This window comes from Perca flavescens, chromosome 5 (assembly GCF_004354835.1).
Source record: "Perca flavescens isolate YP-PL-M2 chromosome 5, PFLA_1.0, whole genome shotgun sequence".
In the NCBI taxonomy this organism is placed as follows: Eukaryota; Metazoa; Chordata; class Actinopteri; order Perciformes; family Percidae; genus Perca; species Perca flavescens.
In genome coordinates, this window is record NC_041335.1 from 39,134,623 (window position 1) to 39,147,492 (window position 12,870).

General features: G+C 40.1%; 1 protein-coding gene across 1 annotated transcript; it reads left to right on the top strand.

Annotated features, from left to right (window-relative positions):
* Nucleotides 1–393: 393 nt before the first annotated feature.
* Nucleotides 394–4,726, top strand: LOC114555289 (serine protease inhibitor 2.1). The gene is made up of 5 exons (XM_028577588.1): nt 394–1,048; nt 1,188–1,258; nt 1,570–1,766; nt 4,291–4,438; nt 4,523–4,726. The coding sequence occupies exons 1-5, from the start codon at nt 394–396 to the stop codon at nt 4,709–4,711; spliced, it is 1,260 nt and encodes a 419-aa protein (XP_028433389.1). The 3' UTR covers nt 4,712–4,726.
* Nucleotides 4,727–12,870: the final 8,144 nt, after the last annotated feature.

The following is a 12,870-nucleotide window of genomic DNA, read 5'->3' on the forward strand; positions in this document are numbered from 1 at the left end:
CTTTTTATTTGGACTTGACAGATGTCAATGTGAATGAGGAAAGGCTGGTGGCAGGGTCTGAAACGAAAGGTGTGCAGAGGACAGCAGGGGGGAGCTGACTGCTGGGAAGCACACTGTTGAGGAGAAATGTAAAATTCAAAAGATAAATCATTTTACATGTCTTTTCTTTTTCAGTTTTCTTTTTTAAATTCAATGATAGCATGATTTTTCATAGTAGCGTAGTAAAATAGTAAAATAAAAATATTAATTTGATCTTGTGTCATTTTCTCTTTAGACTTTCAATTTGAATTATGAATGAATATATCCTCCATAGTAAATACCTCCACTACAAATCAGTTTCCTCATTAAAACAAACAATGAAGCTGAACTTTTGATAATTTTTCTTAGTTCACAATGATGATGCGTGCAGCCGTGGGTCTCTGGGTCCTATCAGCAGTGATCTGCGTGGGCAGAGGCCATCACCATCCCGATCACCATTTGGGTCACGGCAACGACAAGGCCATCCAAGACACTGTAGTGAACGGCAGCGCCACCAGCGTCTCCCTGGTGACCGAAGCAAACCAAGAGTTTTCCTTCCGACTCTACAGGAAGTTAGCAGCTGATGCTGACTCACAGGGAAAGAATATCTTCTTCTCCCCGGCTAGTGTGTCGGTGGCCTTGGCTGCGTTGTCCGTGGGAGCACGGGGGGAGACTCACCGTCAGCTTTTCAGTGGTCTGGGATTCAACAGCTCCCTCCTGACTCAGACAGATGTGGACCAGGCCTTCCAGAGGTTCCTCCAGAGGGCCAATAACACATCCCAGGAGGACGCCAGCGAAGGGACCGCCGTGTTCGTGGACAACCGCTTCAAGCCGAAGCCAGAGTTCCTTCAGACCCTGAAGCAGTCGTACTTCGCAGATGGGTTCAATGTGGACTTCAACCAAACCACAGAAAGTGCTGATACCATCAATAAGTACGTGGAGGAGAAGACCAACGGGAAGATTGACAAGCTGGTGGAAAAACTGGATCCAAATACAGTCATGTATCTCATCAGCTACATCTACTACAAAGGTAAGAAGGTCCTGTAAGATGATATCTAGTCAGTCTGTGATACTCTAATGTAGTAATGTAAGATCTGTTTACATGTTTTGAGATCAATTGAATGTATCAAATCACAAGTTTTGTTTTATTTCTACTCATTGTGTAACAGGAAAGTGGGCAACTCCGTTTGACCCTAAGCTCACCAAGCAGGACGACTTCAACGTGGACGACAACACCAAGGTTCAGAGTTTCTCTCTTAATTTATAAAAAATTATTTGAATCCCAGTAATTCACAGGGGTGGAGCCAGACATCGTAAACAAGGTTCAAGGTTAATTTACAAAAAGATTTATAAAGTATTTTTTATGCCATTAACACAACTTTGGAAAACCTGATAGTTGTAACACCCTAATTTGTTGTTGACATCTGCTGCTTTGTTCAACCCTTTTGCCGTTTTTTGACGACAAAAAGGACTGAATGGATTTGAGTCGCAGTCTAATTAAGCATCATCGTTCATTCTGTGTGTCTTCATGTTTAAATTGTCATCGTCCAGGTTCCGGTTCTCATGATGAATCTGGAGGATAGTTTCAACACCTATCACGACCGCGAGCTGAACACGATGGTCCTTCAGCTCCCCTTCAACAGCTCCTACTCCATGCTGCTCATGTTGCCTGACGTCATGGCAACATTGGAGAACGCCATTGGCCCGAAACACGTCTCCAAATGGTTGAAGGCTATGATGAGACCCAGGTTTGGAGAATCTTAATTTATGTTCTAATATGTGGAAGGTTTGACACTGAATAAAGTACTCAGCTTTGTCCTGTCCGATAGCGACTGTCCTCCCCCAAAAACCTGCCCCATAAGTGGTTTGTTCCAGCATCATTCTGACCTATATTTAGGTTTGTAGTGGCGGCGCCCTCTAGTGGCCGTAGTAGTTCTGACGGGAGCAAAGCAGGAAGTAAGGTGAGGAAGTATAAGAGCGCCAAATGTCCTGGTAAGGATGCAGGTTGAGGGGAGGGGGGGCAAACAAACATACGACTTTCACCCCGGAGACCGACGTTCATGTCCCGTTTGGAAAGAAAAGGAAACAGAGTTTAATTTAATAGCATTTGTCTGTAGTGGTTCATTGCTTTGCAATTGTGTGGTCTTTGTTGTGCATCTGCTTTAATCTTTAACTATTTGTTCATGTGTCCTTGAGTATCAAGAAAGGTGCCCATAAATTAGGGTGACCAGATGTCCTCGGAAATGTCCCCGGTTTTTACTGTGACTGACAGACCCGAAATTGGAATGAAAGAAAACATTGACCAAACGTATAGTCGCACACCCTACACGCTTAGGCTCACGACAGTCACAGCAATTTATATAGACCAATTATTGCTTAGTGTTATTACTGATCTACATCACTTAATAAACCGCAATTTGTACTAACTGTATAATGACTCTTCACTACAATTCAGCATTTATCTAGACTGTCTATTCATTGTTTTATAACTGATCTACTTCACTAACTAAACCACTAGACTAACTGTTTATTGACTCTTTACACCAATGACTCTTTACACCATCACAGCAGTGATATAGAGTCTGTTCATTTATATTGCACATTCATCGACTTACCTACACCTCACTATGTGCCGGCATTTGTAATGCCCACTTCTCAATGGCCTACCTGGTTAAATAAAGTTTTTTTTATAAACGCTGCTCAGAGCTTGTTCTAGAATGCCCATATTTCTGGCAGCATCGTAGAAGAATCTTTGCCTTTTACTAGACATATACAGTTGGCTTCTTTCATCCATCCATTCATTCATTCATTCATTCATTCAGCCAGCTAGCTCTGATGAGTGTGAGTAGTACAATATCTCATAGGATAGGTAAACCAAAGGTGTTCTTGTAGCCTAAGTGCTATTGTTTTATACATTGTTTTACAGTGTAAATGACAATGCCATAGCGGAAATGTCCATCAATTATTAACGTTATGCTACCGTAGTTCCTCGGGGGTTTGCGTTCTTATTCTTCCAATCTGTACAGAACAACTTGTCTGCTAACATTTGGGGTATGACTGTTGATTGTAATTGTTGATTTTGTTTAGATGTGCCAAATTGTAATTATATAAGGGATTATTGGTCGGACTGTTGAGCTAAAGCTATGCTAGCGGCAGCTGTCACTTGTTGAACACACTCTGTTTTTTGTTAATGATTAATGCTTTGGTTTTTTATTGGTGGGGATTAATGTTCTATTGCCAATTTGGTTTGCGAGAACACTGAACTTCTGCATAAATCTCTGCACACCCATTACTCTCTGTGAAATATCTCAAACTCTTCACTCAACACATTGGTACAACAAGCAGTTTCCGAGTTATCGGTTTTGAAATTGCAACAAATTTCGACATGGTCTCCAACTTTGGGCCAAAAATATAATGTCTTCTCATGTAAACTATTTATGTCAGCACAGACATTTCTGTAAATTGCTTAGCCAGAGTATCCCACCATAATGGTTATTATATTGCCAGATTCCAGACAATCCCACAAAAATGAATTTATATTTCTACTGGTATGCTTCCAAGTGACTTTAATTAATTAATGCATAAATATTAAGAAAAATATATTCCACCTGTGTGTGCATGGGTAAAAGTCGGAAGTGCAACATAGTTCAGGCTACAGCAAAAACATTTCCATCCATAGATAAGAATAATCAAGTCTAACCTCTGAATTTCTTTAAAATAGACAACATTTTCTTACAGGGAAGCATGACCATGGACCACACTAGGGGGGCTTGTGCCCCAGTGTAGCTCTAGGTCTAGTGATGCCCCTGGGGTAGTGTCCCTGTTTTAAGTTTACAAAGATAAAAACATTACATGTTTTGTGGGAATTTATGCTTCTGAGCTGAAAATGTCCCTGGATTTTGTCTCAGAAATCTGGTCACCTTACTATAAATAAAATGTATTATTGTTTTAACTTTGTATCAACTTAATTAAGTCAGGGTTTTTTTTACCCAGGAGGAAAGGATCCCGACAGAGATTATTTACATGGAGTCTGGTAGAGTTTGGTGATGGTGATTTCGGGGGTGTTTCATGTTAACCTAAAATGTTCTTACTCTTTAACTAAAAGCTCTATCTCTGTAGGGATCCATCCCATAATGTTGTCAGACACTTAGAATAATAATCTGAGTCTGTCACGATGAAAACAGCATATCATTGTTTAAGGCCGTCATAGCCAAAGAAACTCCTGCCCTAGTCAGATTCACTGAATGTTTGTCTTCCCCCCCAATGTTTTAGGAGACTTGATGTATATATTCCAAAGTTCTCCATCAAGACTTCCTACAACCTCAACGATGTGCTGTCAGAAATGGGAATGACAGACATGTTTGGTGGTGGTGGAAATTTCAGAGGCATTTACGAGGACAAAAGTCTGGAAGTCTCACAAGTAAGTAAACGTAGTATATGTTTTATGTTATTTCACACATATTCTATTCATCTGTTGTCTCACTTACTCTGCGTTGCACCGCAGGTTGTGCACAAAGCTACGCTGGACGTGGACGAGGCCGGAGCCACCGCTGCTGCCGCCACGGGCATTAGCATCGCAGTGAATTCTGCCGTCCGTGTGTTGAAGTTCAATCGTCCATTCATGGTCCTCATCACTGAACGCAACACGGAGAAAATCCTCTTCTTGGGCAAGATTATCAACCCAACCACCTGATGGATCATCACTTTGTGTTTGCTCGAGCACAGCTGTTGCATCTCATATAAAGCAGTCAGAAAAACTTCTTTTTTTGTCTCTTGCTTTATTGAGAGTGTAAACAGTTTTTATATAATCTTTCAAGGTAAAATAATGTGGTGATAAAATATGATCAACTTCCCTAAGCATTTGGTATTCATTTATAAAGGATCAGATTTTAAAAATACAATAGAGGTCAACAGTGACCGCTCACTTTTTGAACCGCTCTGGTTCTGGGTATTAAAATCCTTTACTTAAGTAAAAGTACTACTTCCACACTGTAAAAGTACAAGTCCTGCATTAAAAATGTTACTTCAGTAAAAGTCTAAGTATCATCAGGAAAATGTACTTAAAGTATAAAAGTACTTAATGCAGAAAAATCCTCACATTTTGGAAACTGGAAACAGTTGATTTCATACAGACTTGTGTCTTCTACAGGAGCAGAAACTTTGTTTCACAACCTCACAGCTCGGGGTCAGTCTACCTTGGATGGTTTAGACATTGTGGCTAATAATCAAAATCCTTATAGAGAAAATTAATTGGATTTTTAAAGTTGACGGGAACAGTGTGAATTCTGTATGTTCAAAGGCTGACACTACTCTGAATTGCTGGCTTGCATGTGTAATAAGTAGTTGAAGTAGTAGGAATAGTTGAAAAACTGAGAATGGGTTAATTTGGTATGAATGTTATTGAGAAGTTAAATAATACAAATAATGTTTGAAAGATATTATGTTTTTAGAAAAAGCTGACTCTAAGCTGGAAATCACTTAAATGTGTAAGAAGTAGATAAATTAGTAAGTTATTAAACGCAACACGGAGAAAATCCTCTTCATGGGCAAGATTATCAACCCAACCATCTGATGGTCATCACTTTGTGTTTGTTTGAGCAAAGCTGTTGCATCTCATGTCAAGGAGTCAAAAGAACTTTTGTTTTGTTGTCTCTTGCTTTATTGATTGAGTATGTATGTTTTGATCAAATGTGTTCACCATTTGCCTGAAGAAGACCGAGTAGGGTCGAAACGTTGCATTTATATTAAATATGGGAGTTTAAACAATGTTGCGGACATTACATTTTTTTCACTTCAAGATTATCAACCCAACCATCTGATGGTCATCACTTTGTGTTAGCTCACGCTCTGGGGGCAAAATAATGAAGGGATAACATTTTATAAACAGCCATAAGCATTTGGTATTCATTTTTACCAAAGATTAGCTTTTAAAAAATACAATAGAGCTCAACAGTGACCACCCACTTTTTGAACGGCTTTGACGTTTCATTTAATTGCTGATATAAAGACTTTTAAGCCTGGAACCAGCCAATCAGCTACGAGATGAATCATGACCATAAGACATTTGATTCGGGGCAAAAACACATTTTGAAAACAGCAAAAAAGACAAAGAACAACCTGTAAAGAAACGCTCAGAGACTTGAGTGGTAGCAGCTTTCGCAGGTCCAGCTCAACCAATCAGCGAGGTTGCTGTTAACGCTCAGGATTGTGGGTAGTGTAGTTGTAAAAACCAGAAGTAACTAATAATTAGCTATCCTCTGAAAAAAACAGTGTTGGTCGTTCCCTATTTAAGATGATGGTGATGAACGCAGAGATGTCAATCAGCCGGAAAATATGGAGTCACAGGATGTGAGGTACGGAGATGGAGAGCCCAAGAAGACCGTTTGCTACTCAAAAATTTGAACTTTGTTTGTCTCCAAAATATTAAAAACGTTTTCAAAATTATTCCAACTCTCTCTATCAAAAACGCCAACAGTCAAAAAGAAGCACACCGTTGTCCCCAAACCAGCCTCATCTGTGAGATGGACCGGAGGCTGTGTGAATATGTCATCTTATTTCCGGGTCAACACGGTAAATCACATCAGTTAAGGCCACACTGAGTTATCTTTGTAAAGTACAGATGCTAAGTAAGATATTGATCATTTCCCTTAGCAGTCCTTCTACAAGTAGTTTGCTGTGATTGGCACTGACGTTGCTTGACCTTATCCCTGCAGGCCTGCAGCACGTAGCCCATCAGCGGAGAAGTACTATAATTGTAGAAAGATAAACACTTAATATGGACCAGCGTCTGAGAATGATGCATTTTGCCAGCAACGAAAGTTAAATTTCGGCATCGATTGTGGTTTGGATTAAAACACTCCCAAGCAACACACATTGAAAGGCTTTAGTTTTCCCCGGCAAGTGAACTCTGCACCCTGGCTTGAAAGTGATGCCCCCCTCAGCCCCCCAAGCGTTCTTATACAGCAGCCGTCAATGTGGTGAATACAGCAAAAAAAAAAAGGTGGAATGCTTACGAATTACAGTGCTTAACTTTCCGTAGCTTTTTGAACGAATGGTTCATGAGAACAGGCTGTTATGATCATTAGATCAAAAATTATACAGTTTCAGAAACATTTAAAAGTTACATATTGTCACATATATATACACACACATACATATAGTCATTTACCAGTAGAATTACTGGTAAAAGAAATCTACTCAAGTAAAAGTAAAAAGCAGATCCTTAAAAATGTACTCAGAGTAAAAGTTAGTCTATTACCTTTTAACAGCGGGGGAAGATATACTTTTTTGTATCTTCTTTCATCTTATTTAACTTATTATGCTTATGTAATTAAATCTCAGTCTTTTGTGCTTTGACAAGGGAACAAAGACGCTTTCAATTTTAGTTTGTTGATGGATACAACATTAGAGATCTTTTTTTTTTACTCAGTAACAGATGTGATTTAAAATGTAGCAAAGTACATTACTGCAAACAAAACATAATAGAGGAAAACTTAAAGTACACATTTTTAAAACTACTTTAAAAAGTAAAAGTACACAAAAAAACTACTCCATTACAGTAACGTGAGTAAATGTTAATTTGTTACTTTCCACCTCTGGACTTACATGATATTTTGTTCATCACATTGACAGAAATGGGCTTCCACAATAATAAAGTCTGCACACAAACAAAACATCCCTCAGCTTGTGTTTCTATTTATAAAACACCAGCGGCCTGTTGCACAAAACCAGGATAAGGGATTAAGCCGGGATATTCAGATTATTGTGGATGAATTTAGCTTTGACTTGGTTGCACAAAAGCAGGTTGAATTAAACCCAGCCAAGTAACCATGGAGATTTATTCTTTGCAGCTAGCCTGCTCCAGAGCAGGCTAACAGCCAGGGCTAAGATTAATCCTGGAGTCTTATGTGTTAAATCAGCTGCCGCTCTGATCCGAAATAAACGTGTTTAACAGTTTTTCCGTTGTCTTCTGAATGTGTTCTGCTTTTATTAACATGCATTACTTGTCACTATTCCTGTCACGAGTTTGATTTAAATCCTACTACTGCAGTTGTTTTGATGGTAAGAAATGGTTGCACTGGCACCCGGAGATAAGCTGCTGTCCCCGTGAAATGTGCCCCGTGCAACGCGGGGAGGCGGGGGAAGGCGGGGGGGGGGGCCGGGGGATCCTCCCACATCGTGCAGCGGACTCTAAAAGCGGACTTTTAGCGTCAATAACGACGACAATGGAACCTGACCAAACGTCCTTTTTTTACCAAATGGGAGTGAGAATGTGTTGGAATTCCACAATGCTTCTTAATATTTTTATTTTGGTGCTGTCACTTGTCATCTTCGAGCTTGGGAGTGAGAAAAAAAAATAATAATAATAATAATAATAATAATAATAATAATAATAATAGGCTATATTGTTTTACAGATATGCTTACAGTGTGTATTGAAGTCACTTACTTCTTTTTCTAGTCTTTTGTTTGTTCTGTATGAACATTACTTGCAGAAAGATATTTAGAATTAGACATAGCTTATGGAGATTTGTGCATATGGTTGTAAAACATATTCTCGCATTATGAATAAGGATTTGAAATTAAGCCTAGTCCATTAATTCCCTCTGCTCACTTTTAAGGCAAAGTAGGCTAAATAATGCTTTACATGGTGGGCTAAAATACACTTTAGTGTAAAACCAGCACATTTAGCACATAAAAACAGATACAGCAATAAAACTAACACATAAAACAAGCATATTAAATCAATTAAAATAGAATGTACAACTTTGTAAAAATGTGGAGTGACAAGTAAGTAGATTGTTTTTAATCCATACGCATTCAGTCAGTCCGCTATTGTCTGTCCGGCTTTTTCTCTCCATTTGATGACAACAGCCCTATTTCCCTTTTTACATATTATATAATATATTATATAGTATATATAATGTATTATACGCTTCACCTCCTCATAACTTTTCCATAATTAGCTGCTGCTCAGCGGGTGAAACATATGCTGCACGCGTATTCTCCATTTGTGCATCAGTAAATCTGTGATCGATACCGTGGTCTATTTAAGAAAGCCGTGAACGAGCACTTATCCCAGCTATCTACACCAGGCTGACATAGCTTCACCGTCTGATCCTGGCTCGGCAAACGTGCAACCGATTAAGCCGCGACGAGCGGATCACATTAAGTCAAGCTGCACTTTTTCATTCATCCTAGATTTCTTCATTCTACTTTTGTGCAACAGGCCCCAGGGAGCGCTGTCAGGAAACTATACTGGCTGTGTGCTTTTATTTTGCTTCAGGTGGAGTTGATTTTTCTTTTAATAAAACTTTATTATTCAAATAAAATATATATAAAAATAAGAAAAAAATAGACTTTATTAATCCCAAATTGGGAAATTACTCTGTTATAGCAGAAAGTTAAAGGGAGACATGCACACACACAAACACACACACACACATACATGCACACACACAGACAGACACACACACACACACTCAAACACATACTCACACACATACTCACACCCACACACTCACACACAGAGACACACACATGCGCGCGCACACACACACACACACACACAATCCACACACAGACACATGCACACACAGACACACGCACACAAAACAAATGTGATGACCCCTCTCATGTGAGCTGGGTAGGAGGCAGGCAGAGGTGTGGTAGTCTACACCTGGTTCACATTTGCTTGCAGGGGCGGATTGGCCATCGGGAATACCGGGAACAATCCCGAACGGCCGGTCCATTTCAGGCCGAACCGGCCGGTGGTCAATACGTTTTTTACATTTTTCAATACATATTTTTTTTTTTTTCTTTCATACGCGACCGGCCTGGCTGGCCGCGTTCAGCTGCAGCGGAGCGCTGTGTCTGTGTGTGTGTGTGTTTCAGACCGGGCCAAACCAATACTTTCAATATTGAGTGGGGATACAAGCGGCCCCTCCTAACTTGGACTGATCCGCGTTTTTCCTGACATCCGATTGGCTCAAACTTAAGGCCCCGAAAAAAGAGTTTACTTTCAGTCAGGTTTGGATTTGGTGATGTCAAAAACCATTGACATATATATAATGGACCAATAGACCCCGTTGCTCTGGACGGAGACCAGTGAAGGATATTAGAAGCACTTTTCCGGTGATCTCTTGCTTTACTGCGCAGCCTCCAACTGACAGAGACAACGTAGACGTGACGTGAGCAACGTGTCTGAAAATGTGAAGTCTTATGGTAGCTGTGCCGAGAGAAATCTCAATCATTCCCAATCTTACAGAGACGGAGAGTGTAGGTATATGTAAGGAGATAACATAGACACAGGCTAATTACTGATCACTAACATGCTAGTTAACATTAGTAATTACTGATCACTAACATGCTAGTTAACATTAGTAATTAAACCTAAACAGATAATGGAAGTCCAAACTGCCTGTGAGCTTCTCCTGTACTATACGGTAATTCCTCTACTGTGTGACAGTAAGTCTCGTGGTTATGACCCAATCGTTAGCCTATTGTTATAAAAGCGTCTGCTACGAAGCCATAACGTGAGCTACAAGGTAATGGAGCCTTTTAGACATTGTCGTGTTTCTTTAGAAATAAAACAACGGACAAATAGAGTCTTTAAACGCTTCAGATGTAAAGTTATTCTCTGTCAAAGTGACGTAAAAAACAAATGGCGGTCAGTGTAATGCTAACAAGAGGTGATCGCTTTGTAGCAACAAAATGGCGCCATCGGAGGTTCGAGTTCTGAAGCGAAGCTCACCCCCTTGCAAAGAATTTCTAATATAGGAAGAAGTTCCACTCTCTCGTTACTTCCCGGTTCTGAACTGGTTGCAGTTCCACCAGAGTTCCATATAGGGGGCGCTCACAGGCCAGTGCAGAATGAATGGGACTCTATGGAGCTATACCCCTCAAAACCCACTTTTCTCAGGATATAATTTTTTGTCTAGTAATTTGAATGTTGCATTCGAAAGGGGAGGCAAAGAAAATAAACACTGCTGGGTGTTAGATTTTTTTAAAGTGGCTTTTTTGTTCTAAAAAGCCTTTTAAAAATGTCAATGACGTCATACACATATACAGCCGGAGATACTGCTTTACGGCGAGCTCTGAGTCGCTTCCTTTGTTCTCTCGAGGCATCGACAACACAGCTGATAGGTTAGACTCTCTCTGTTAATACAACACAGCTGATAGGTTAGACTCTCTCTGTTAATACAACACAGCTGACAGGTTAGACTCTCCCTGTTAATACAACACAGCTGACAGGTTAGTCTCTCTCTGTTAATACAACACAGCTGATAGGTTAGACTCTCTCTGTTAATACAACACAGCTGATAGGTTAGACTCTCTCTGTTAATACAACACAGCTGACAGGTTAGTCGCTCCCTGTTAATACAACACAGCTGATAGGTTAGACTCTCCCTGTTAATACAACACAGCTGACAGGTTAGTCTCTCCCTGTTAATACAACACAGCTGATAGGTTAGACTCTCCCTGTTAATACAACACAGCTGATAGGTTAGACTCTCTCTGTTAATACAACACAGCTGATAGGTTAGACTCTCCCTGTTAATACAACACAGCTGATAGGTTAGACTCTCCCTGTTAATACAACACAGCTGATAGGTTAGTCTCTCCCTGTTAATACAACACAGCTGATAGGTTAGACTCTCTCTGTTAATACAACACAGCTGACAGGTTAGTCGCTCCCTGTTAATACAACACAGCTGATAGGTTAGACTCTCCCTGTTAATACAACACAGCTGACAGGTTAGTCTCTCCCTGTTAATACAACACAGCTGATAGGTTAGACTCTCCCTGTTAATACAACACAGCTGATAGGTTAGACTCTCTCTGTTAATACAACACAGCTGATAGGTTAGACTCTCCCTGTTAATACAACACAGCTGATAGGTTAGACTCTCCCTGTTAATACAACACAGCTGATAGGTTAGTCTCTCCCTGTTAATACAACACAGCTGATAGGTTAGACTCTCCCTGTTAATACAACACAGCTGATAGGTTAGTCTCTCCCTGTTAATACAACACAGCTGATAGGTTAGACTCTCCCTGTTAATACAACACAGCTGATAGGTTAGACTCTCTCTGTTAATACAACACAGCTGATAGGTTAGACTCTCTCTGTTAATACAACACAGCTGACAGGTTAGTCGCTCCCTGTTAATACAACACAGCTGATAGGTTAGACTCTCCCTGTTAATACAACACAGCTGACAGGTTAGTCTCTCCCTGTTAATACAACACAGCTGATAGGTTAGACTCTCCCTGTTAATACAACACAGCTGATAGGTTAGACTCTCTCTGTTAATACAACACAGCTGATAGGTTAGACTCTCCCTGTTAATACAACACAGCTGATAGGTTAGACTCTCCCTGTTAATACAACACAGCTGATAGGTTAGTCTCTCCCTGTTAATACAACACAGCTGATAGGTTAGACTCTCCCTGTTAATACAACACAGCTGATAGGTTAGACTCTCCCTGTTAATACAACACAGCTGATAGGTTAGACTCTCCCTGTTAATACAACACAGCTGACAGGTTAGACTCTCCCTGTTAATACAACACAGCTGACAGGTTAGTCTCTCTCTGTTAATACAACACAGCTGATAGGTTAGACTCTCTCTGTTAATACAACACAGCTGATAGGTTAGACTCTCTCTGTTAATACAACACAGCTGACAGGTTAGTCGCTCCCTGTTAATACAACACAGCTGATAGGTTAGACTCTCCCTGTTAATACAACACAGCTGACAGGTTAGTCTCTCCCTGTTAATACAACACAGCTGATAGGTTAGACTCTCCCTGTTAATACAACACAGCTGATAGGTTAGACTCTCTCTGT